The following is a 10353-nucleotide window of genomic DNA, read 5'->3' as shown; positions in this document are numbered from 1 at the left end:
GTCCTAGTTCACCCGTCCGGGAGGCTCGCACATATTTTCTGCAGCGAAAATATCTCTAATCTATGTATGATGGGTGGCAAGCAAAAGGCCAAAAGTTGCTAGAGTTTTTGCTAGTTTTATGTCATCTGTGATGGTAAACTAGCTTTTAGTTTTAGACTAATGGTCGGACAACAGAAGCAATTTGAAGATGTCATATTTGTCTTTGAGAGGCATTTTCCACTATTTTTGGGCATTTTCTTGACAAAATGAGTCAATTAACTGAATATAATCCGCAGATTTATCAATAATGAAATAATCATTAGTTGCAAGTAGAGCTGGGCAATATATCGATTTTATATCGTGATATGAGACTAGATATCGTCTTAGATTTTGGATATTGTAATATCGTATTATGGCATAAGTGTTGTCTTTTTCTGGTTTTAAAGGCTGCATTACAGTAAAGTGATGTCATTTTCTGAACTTACCAGACTGTAACCGTTCTATTATTTGCCTTTACCCACTTAGTCATTATATCCACATTACTGATGGTTATTTATCAAAAATCTCATTGTGTAAATATTTTGTGAAAGCACCATATGTAATCAACATTACAATATCGTTGTGGTATCGTTATCAAGGTATTTGGTCAAAAATAGCGTGATATTAGATTTTCTCCATTTCGCCCAGCCCTAGTTGCAAGTTACCTCACATAGCTTTACTTCAGACTAGTAGAATGTGCATATTAGTGGGCTTACATCAGAATGAACACAGAGCATGATATTCTTTACTGTAGTCCTCAGTGTATTGTTTTCCTCAGCATGTCTGTATCTAGTTCTCCATGCCATCCTCATCATGGTTCAGGCGACCACTCTCAACGTAGCCTTCAACTCCCACAACAAGTCCCTGCTCACCATCATGATGTCAAACAATGTGAGTATGATGCACACAGACACATTTAACTCCATTAAAGTGCGTGCAGAATGAGTTCAGCCATAATATGTACATTTTGTTTTTTGCAGTTTGTGGAGATCAAAGGAAGTGTGTTCAAGAAGTTTGAAAAGAACAACCTTTTCCAGATGTCAAACAGTGGTAAGTGGTCAACGATACCTAAAACAATTAAGATAAGTGGACTGTGGATATTTTGTAACTCGGCCTTATGAACTTGGTGATTTGGTACAAGGTAAATTTATGGAATTGAGCTCAGCAGCAGTGAGTACAAAGTAGGTTAATCCTGGATTGATTTGTTTGTTTCCCACAGACATAAAAGAGAGGTTCACCAACTACATCCTCCTGCTCATCGTCTGTCTGAGAAACATGGAGCAGTTCTCATGGAACCCTGGTAACTAATACAGTGCTGCGCAGATAATATAACATTTCTGATATCTATAGGGCTGAATAATATATATGACAGTTAGTTACATCACACTGCTCAGGTACATCATCGGGTCCTCTTATTGTGACTCAGCACTGTCACTGACTGTTGTAACTAATATTGAATAGTGACACTAATCACTGTTTTAATGTTTGTCTTCAGACCACTTGTGGGTGCTGTTTCCTGATGTAGTCATGGTGATTGCCTCAGAGGTTGCCGTGGATGTTGTGAAGCACGCCTTCATCACCAAATTCAATGACATCAGTGCTGATGTGAGTCCCATTTTGCATAAAGTACTTTCACAGTTCAACCATTAGGTTTTGGTTAAGCGTGACAGCCAAAGGAGCAATGTTGTTTTAAAGACAGTCCAAAAAGCACATTTAAATTTGGCAAAATAATCTAACTCCAGGTCCATTTACTAGCTTTTTCTAGTGTTTTAAACCGTGTTTTCAACGTCTTCCAGTCCTCATAGGCGGATGGAGTTTGCTCAGGTAATGGACTTTAATTCCATTTTGTATTTACAGGCTTTTAGCAGAGTCACTACATATGTTAGCCAGGCATACATGTATTGTTATTTACAAAACAAGTTGGGATATTCAGGAATTCCATCAGTTTGCATGTGAGTTGTACTATAGTTTTAGGGCAATAGGTCCTAATAATCATTTGCAGGATGTAAACAGGAAGTACAATGTTACCATGGATTCAGTTAGTCAGGGGTGGGTTAACTTGAGCCCTGTTTTCTTTAGCCTGTGTTTGTTTACATTTTGGCTAATTTGCACCATTAAAAGTATGCTGAAGTAGCTATTAGCAGTTCCTCTTTGCACTGTACTCATGGATGAACAGACAACTATCACTGGATTACTTTTATACAGAAGAACACTTAAAAACATGATGATTCTTGGACAAGTTCTGGAGTTTAAGGAGCATCTTTTTTCATGAGTCTAATCTGATTTATTGATGTTTATTTGCGATGGACATTAGAGATAATGGTGTCTCTGTAAAGTAATAGTCACACACTCAAACAAAAAAAGTGTGATTCTTGACACAAACTGTGGCAATCAGCGGCAGGGGTTTAATAGCTCGTAGTGATACCTAACAATGACACAGATCTGTTTTGGGTGGTGTTGTTCGAAACTCCATCCACTGACGAAGACGGTGAGATGCAGTCGAAAACTCAGGAAAAACTTAGTAAGTGGACCTTGAGTTAAGATTATTTTGTTCACCTACTTTTTTTTTTTTTTTTTTAAGTTGAAAGAATCTTTAAGCTCCACAGACTTTGCTCTTTTCTGTGTTTTTTGTTTTACAAACTGGTGTTTCTCACTGTCTCACACACCCACACACTCACACCAGATACACTTTAGTATCAGAGGGGAAATATCTGTCAGCTGAGCCATTTTCTCTTGTTTCATCACAACTTTGTTTTCTTTCCATTTCCTTCCTTCATGTGTTCTCTTCCTATTTGATTACTTTCAAGGAGTTGTAACTGTGGTTATGTAATGGAAACCAACTCCACGGGAAGGGCTTAACCCCTTTGTCTCCAAAGTGTTAAACCTAAACACACAAACCTCGCTCACACGTAGTAAGCGATGCGCTCGTGCATCCATGCTCGTCCACATTTAATCCATGTGTTCACATTTTTGTTTTTGTCTTTTTACTCTGGTTTATTCAAAATCTTCTGCCACTACCCACACTTTACTTTCACTTTACACTTGCACATAACTGATACATACAACTCCAATACCAGATACTCAGTAACTATATTTGTTTGATATTTTGATGTTCATACTTTGGCTGACTAATGCTGTGTTACTGTCATTTTCCAGGTATACGGGGAATACAGAGCCAGCCTTGCCTTTGACCTTGTCAGCAGTCGACAGAAAAATGTGAGTGAAATGAGTTCAAATAGCTCACATTTCTCAAACTTGAGATCAGGATCCCATGTTGGGTCTCTTGTTATGCACATAGGGACACAGAAAATGGGTGTATTTATACTTGTCTTAGTGTTATTTGTCATAATAATGTGTATATAATGTGTAATACTGTATATCGTCATTCTTACATAACCCCACTCTGGTGCTCCACTGTGCTCCTGAAATACAGTACATAATATTTCATATTTAAATAGACTTGATAACAATCACATTGCTAATTGCTCAGGTCAAATTAAGTCAGGTCATAAAAGTTTGAGAAACTTTTAACTACGGGTGAGCATTATGGATAAAATCTTCTGTCATTCATTTGTGATTGCTTGTCTGGTGTGTGGTACTGCTGGCTGTAAATCTAATTGTACCTCTGGGATAATAAAGTTTCCTTTCACCTATATTGTAATATCAGTATATATAATTGTAAAACCGGTTTTCATTGTGGAAGGCCGCTCAATGCATTGCAATTGAAAATGTGGAGAAAAAAAACACCTGTGCTTGTTTTGTTTTTTTTCTTTTCTATTTTCTTGTGATTTGTTAAGTTGCACTACGTTCAGCTCTCTCAGACAACATAGTTTATAGATAAACTAACCAGACGAGAATGTCTGTATTAGTCTGATCCAGTAAAAAAAAGTACTTGTAAAAGACTGAATGCCAAACCGAATGATATTTGCAATATTAAGGAGATGTCCTCTAATCTTTCCTGATTTGACATGTCATAATTATAAGTGTTATGGAATGACTAATGCATTGGTTGGGTAGGAATAATAATGTTGATTGTTGTTGATGCGTTGTAAAATGTCTAAAATGTGTCTCCAGGCTTACACAGACTACAGTGACTCAGTATCCAGAAGAATGGGCTTCATCCCCCTTCCTTTAGCTCTGCTGGTCAGTCACTGTTTATAGAAATATCCATTGGTATTGTGTATTTTGACTGTATAAACACTTATACACAGTATATACACAGTCTGATTATGTGTGTGTGTGTGTTTCTTTTTTCAGTTGATCAGAGTCGTGACCAGCTCAGTGAAGATCCAGGGTTCGCTGTCCTTTATGTGTGTGCTGCTCTTTTACCTGGGGTAAATGTCAATTGTTTTTTTCTGAGTTTTGAACACACATTTGCAGTGTTACTAGTGTTTCTTAATGTGTGTGTTTAGTTCTTAATGTTGACCCTTTTTTACATATCCACGTGTTTTTTGTGTGTGTGTGTTTGTGAGCAGGATGATCACTCTGAAGGTGCTCAACAGTATCGTTCTGCTTGGGACGTCCTGTGTGTTCGTCAAAGAGGCCAACATGGAAGAAAAGCTCTCGGACCCTCCTCCCTCTGTTGTCTCCAGCCGTGCAAACTCTAGAGCTCACCGCACCAAACACTTTCACACTTCACCACAGCAAGGTAATAATAACCAGTTTATCTACCTCTCTATTCCTAAATGGCTAAATACAGCATTTGTTAAATCCAATCTTTGTTAGTTACTGTTGCTACGCCTGTTTAACTTTCTATTCTCGCACGTTACATATGCAGTTTACAATGATAACAGCGACAGATTTACCACTTTAAATTCAAAACATTGGATCCTTGATCGTCGATTTTGTCAAAATGACAACTGTAACTGACAGATTCTATCTGCTGTAGTTGGCAAGCTGATTAAACTAACTATAGCACCATACGTTTGTTAAAAAAGCACTGAATGACTTTAATGTTTCCAGCTGACTCATTTCAAATCAAGAAACTTGTAAAAGTGGTCTTAAATTGTTTGTTTGGATGCTTAGCTGTTTGCATTTATTATTAAATGTTAACGTTAACAAGAGAAAAGCTCTTACTTTGAGGATTAACTGATGTGTTTGGCAAATATATAAATGTATATAGTCTCGGATAATGTTCGCTTCATGTTGCTGAAGTGTAACAGGACAGAGCTGTTAACGTTGCCCTACTCTGATATAGTAACATCCAGAACTGACTTTCGTACAAAAAATACTACACAGTGGATGTTCTAGTCGTGAATGACATTTCACTAATTTAGTATCACTATTTGAAGGCTAAATATCACTCTTAACTACAGCCCCATGCACATGGTAAAGAGAAATTCAAAGCTTTCCAGACCTGCCATGCCTAGTTACAGTTGCTAAGCTATGATTGTACGATTGCTCTTTGGTGAAGGGGGTTTAGTAAACTGCCAGTTGTGTTATGTTTACTGTACAATAAACTCTGCCACTCGCTCTCTAATAGAACCCGCAACTGACAAAGGAGGAATATCACTGGCAGCAGACAATCCTCCGCCCCCCAACATGGCAGAGACCTCTGACCCAATACTCCCCAAGAGCGACTCGGACACATTCCTGACCACGCCTGACGAGGAAGACGATGACAAAATCATTAACGCCGACACAGGACTGGAAGGGGACAGACTTGAACACAGAACGCCCAAGAAAGATTTGCTGGAAATAGACCGTTTCACCATCTGTGGCAACAGAATAGACTGAATGTTGCTCGCATAAAACAACACGTCAGTGTGTCCTGCTTGCTGAAACGGCAAGTTTCAGGGATCAGACGCGGGTCATGGAGCATGCTCAGACCGGACATATATTTGTGCACCTGACCCCTGGAGTATTTATTTATTTATTACTGACAAAACCAGCAAAGGCATAACACTGTTACTTCAAGCATCAGAGGCCGCTTCAGATGTTTCCATCTAGACCAGTCGATGCCTCGTGAACCAGGTCGACTTTGACGATGGGTCTTGGTTGCCATGGCGACCTGCACACATGCTTGCTGATGACGATGATGGGTCAAAACTGGCATGCAGAGCTGGAGCAGAGCACAAAGAGTGTGAAATAGTACAACGTGGGTCGCTGTGTGATCACAGGAACATGACAGCTGGACTGTGCAAGTACGTGTTCAAAAGCACAATCATGTGTACAGCGCAGAGTTGTTTTTAGAAAGAACAAAACTTTTTAAAAACAAATTTGATTTTGATTTTAATATTTGAAATGAAGTTTTTATTAAGAATATTAGAATATAGATTTCATTTTTTTTTTTCTAAAATTGACCTGCAGGACTAAGACTCACAATCGCGGAAACACATTGTTGAAATCTTCAGATTGCTCTGCAGACACACACTCCCCACCAACACACATTTTAAGAAGACTGTGTTTAAAGTGAGCTACTGTGATGAGCCCAGATGTCCATAGCTGTCAGACATGGCAGCAGTGACACTAAGTACAATCATATGTGCAATGGCTTTGGTCACAGAGGTGGCTTTACCTATTAGACACGGATACAAGTTTGGAGGTTTTAGTATCATGCAATATGTATTGATATTGTTATTGAGATAAGATGGTGCCTGTTTGTAAAGACAGAAGTATTTATTTTGAAGTGGACTCCAAGCCCAACAAGTTTGGAAGATATTTCATTTTTTTCATATTTGTTCCAATATGCTCTCATCAACATGCACTCATCATTCAAGCATGTAGCCTACAGATAATCACGTCCTGGTGTAACACCATTGTGTTCTTGGTCTTGTTTCAAATTCATGGTGTGTGACAGTGGCATACCACCATCAAGTTAACATGTTTTGCAATTCTTTACCATTATCTTGACAGGGATGAAAATTATTCAGATTACATGTATGCAGGTGAAATGTTCGAGCATGCCTGAAGGCTGATGAGGGTGAATCGCCTGTCAATAACAAGAATCAAGAAGGATCATATCAGCAGCACCGTGTGAACCCAGCAATTTGCAATTTGCCAGAGAGGAGTTGTTTGACAAAGGTTGCTGACATTGTTTGCTGTGGTCATTGGCTTTTGGCTTTGGTTAATGGAAGAAACTCTTTCCAAATGCTTGCCCTGAAATTCATTGTTCAGAAAAAAAGATTAAATGTAATTAAATGTTTGAGAGGCACAAACTAGGGTTAAAGGAATAGTTGGATATTTTGAAATGGGGTTGTATGAGGTAGGCTTATCCGTAGTCTAGTGTATTACCTACAGTAAAAGCAGTCAGCACACCCCCAGTTACATTATGAGAAGCAGGCAGGAGTACTGACAAGGCAGCTAATGTACTGCTGTGGATGGAGCCAGTAGCAAAAATGTATTTTAGCCACCTAAAGAAAAGGCCCACCTAAAAAAAAAAAAAAAACTATCTGTTAAAGTGTACACTATATTTTCACCGCTTTACCTTGCCATTAAACAGCCCTTTCCTTTCCACAGAAGTTTCCCCTCTCTTTTGACTGTTCAGTCTCCCTCTGCAAAAGTACTCCTGTATACTCTGGCTCATAAAGTGATCCTCTTGTTTCCACAGTTAAACGGCATTTCATCAGTGCTGTCATAATCACTTGTTTTTTTTCTTGTATTTGTTGCCTCTTCCATAAACCACTGAAAGTCTGACCCAAACAGCTGATCTGCACGGTACAGTTGCACTTCTGTGTAGGAATACAAAAGTTCTACGGTTAAGAAAATGTAGTGCCAAAGGAAAGGGCTGTCTGATGGCAAAGGTAAAGCAATGAAAATATTTTAAATATAGCATGCATTTAAACTGATAGTTTTTGTCAGGTGGGACATTTTTTTAGGTGGCTAAAATATGTTTTCCACAGCAGAACATTGCTTTACTTCTGTGTTGGTACTCTGGTCTCTTTCTTAAAACTGGGGGCGTGCTAGTCTACATACACAACGTTCCACTTCTGGGATTGCTCCGTTGCTGCCGGAAATTCCGCTGGATGTCCCTCATTTAGGCCGGATGTCCATTACCTAGGGCTTTCTTTGTGTTGGCATTTTAAACTCCGGCTGATTTATGAGATCTATGGTTAACTACTCCTCAGATCTCTGCAGGGTAAATCCAGACAGCTAGCTAGACTATCTGTCCAATCTGAGTTTTTTGCTGCACGACTAAAACAACCTTTGAACGTACATGTTTCAGTTCCTTCCATCCCGAGGCTATTTTACAGGGGCCTTTGTGCCATACGGCGCATAGCGCCACTCAAAACAATTGTGATTGGTTTAAAGAAATGCCAATGAACCAGAGCACTTTTTTCTCCCATCCCACAATGCTGTGTGTACTCGCCAGACCCTCCTCCAAAGCACTGTGGGAGAAGGTCTGGTAATGCGAGACTAGGGGCGTGTCGACCCTCCATATACACTGACTATGGATAAGTAGCCTACCTCATACAACCCCACTTCAAAATATCCCTTTAAGTCCAGTCAATAAAATAAATAATTGCAGTCTTGTGAACAAGTGTGTGTGTGTTCATGTGTGTGTTCATTTGCAGTGCCAGGATGGATCTCACAACCTAAAGACGTATGACTCGGATATTTCATCGTTTATATTTTCATGTACAAACCCATCTACAGTATGTAATGCATCTCCTACGTGGTAGAAGGAGAATAAAACAAGATTTTGTTTTGTAACCCTTTCTCGTGTGATCTGTCTAACTGTGAGAGAGAGAGAGAACGGGAACAGTGGTGGGTGTTTCAGGAGTCACTGCAGGCTCTATTCACAGGGCAAACACTGCAGTCCACTGTTCCCCCTGAATGACCATTTGGAGGGGATCTGTCATCACAGTCATTCACACTCAGGGACTTTTATTTCAAGGTTCAAACTCTGATAAATGATTTGCCTCTGGATACATTACTTGTGTTTTCTTGATTACCGCAACATACTTCACATGTACAGTGGGGCAAAAACGTATTTAGTCAGCCACCAATTGTGCAAGTTCTACCACTTAAAGATGAGAGAGGCCTGTAATTTTCATCATAGGTACACTTCAACTATGAGAGACAAAATGAGGAAAAAAAAATCCAGAAAATCACATTGTAGGATTATTAATGAATTTATTTGCAAATTATAAATAAAAGTAAAATAAGTATTTGGTCAATAACAAAAGTTCATCTCAATACTTTGTTATATACCCTTTGTTGGCAATGACAGAGGTCAAACGTTTTCTGTAAGTCTTCACAAGGTTTTCACACACTTGCTGGTATTTTGGCCCATTCCTCCATGCAGATCTCCTCTAGAGCAGTGATGTTTTGGGGCTGTCGCTGGGCAACACGGCCTTTCAACTCCCTCCAAAGATTTTCTATGGGGTTGAGATCTGGAGACTGGCTAGGCCACTCCAGGACCTTGAAATGCTTCTTACGAAGCCACTCCTTCGTTGCCCGGGTGGTGTGTTTGGGATCATTGTCATGCTGAAAGACCCAGCCACGTTTCATCTTCAATGCCCTTGCTGATGGAAGGAGGTTTTCACTCAAAATCTCACGATACATGGCCCCATTCATTCTTTCCTTTACACAGATCTGTCGTCCTGGTCCCTTTGCAGAAAAACAGCCCCAAAGCATGATGTTTCCATCCCCCATGCTTCACAGTAGGTATGGTGTTCTTTGGATGCAACTCAGCATTCTTTCCCCTCCAAACACGACGAGTTGAGTTTTTACCAAAAAGTTCTATTTTGGTTTCATCTGACCATATGACATTCTCCCAATCCTCTTCTGGATCATCCAAATGCTCTCTAGCAAACTCCAGACGGGCCTAGACATGTACTGGCTTAAGCAGGGGGACACGTCTGGCACTGCAGGATTTGAGTCCCTGGCAGCATAGTGTGTTACTGATGGTAGCCTTTGTTACTTTGGTCCCAGCTCTCTGCAGGTCATTCACTAGGTACCCCCCGTGTGGTTCTGGGATTTTTGCTCACCGTTCTTGTGATCATTTTGACCCCACGGGGTGAGATCTTGCGTGGAGCCCCAGATCGAGGTAGATTATTAGTGGTCTTGTATGTCTTCCATTTTCTTATAATTGCTTCCACAGTTGATTTCTTCACACCAAGCTGCTTACCTATTGCAGATTCAGTCTTCCCAGCCTGGTGCAGGTCTACAATTTTTTGTTCTGGTGTCCTTTGACAGCTCTTTGGTCTTGGCCATAGTGGAGTTTGGAGTGTGACTGTTTGAGGTTGTGGACAGGTGTCTTTTATACTGATAACAAGTTCAAACAGGTGCCATTAATACAGGTAACGAGTGGAGGACAGAGGAGCCTCTTAAAGAAGTTACAGGTCTGTGAGAGCCAGAAATCTTGCTTGTTTGTAGGTGACCAAATACTTA

General features: G+C 39.9%; 1 protein-coding gene across 1 annotated transcript in view; it reads left to right on the top strand.

Moving 5' to 3' along the window:
* tapt1b (transmembrane anterior posterior transformation 1b) overlaps nucleotides 1-8670 on the top strand; it is a 12631-nt gene extending 3961 nt beyond the window's left edge. Inside the window, exons 6-14 of the mRNA XM_078263104.1 lie at nucleotides 812-909; nucleotides 999-1068; nucleotides 1238-1318; nucleotides 1514-1623; nucleotides 3175-3234; nucleotides 4093-4161; nucleotides 4276-4352; nucleotides 4494-4666; nucleotides 5501-8670. Of these exons, the coding sequence (XP_078119230.1) occupies nucleotides 812-909; nucleotides 999-1068; nucleotides 1238-1318; nucleotides 1514-1623; nucleotides 3175-3234; nucleotides 4093-4161; nucleotides 4276-4352; nucleotides 4494-4666; nucleotides 5501-5754 (992 nt within the window). The 3' untranslated portion in view covers nucleotides 5755-8670. The remainder of the gene's footprint in view (nucleotides 1-811; nucleotides 910-998; nucleotides 1069-1237; nucleotides 1319-1513; nucleotides 1624-3174; nucleotides 3235-4092; nucleotides 4162-4275; nucleotides 4353-4493; nucleotides 4667-5500) is intronic.
* Nucleotides 8671-10353: the final 1683 nt, after the last annotated feature.

The sequence above is a fragment of the Sander vitreus genome, chromosome 2, assembly GCF_031162955.1.
Source record: "Sander vitreus isolate 19-12246 chromosome 2, sanVit1, whole genome shotgun sequence".
In the NCBI taxonomy this organism is placed as follows: domain Eukaryota; kingdom Metazoa; phylum Chordata; class Actinopteri; order Perciformes; family Percidae; genus Sander; species Sander vitreus.
Note: the sequence above shows the minus strand (reverse complement) of the source record. Positions and strands in the feature narration are given on the sequence as shown.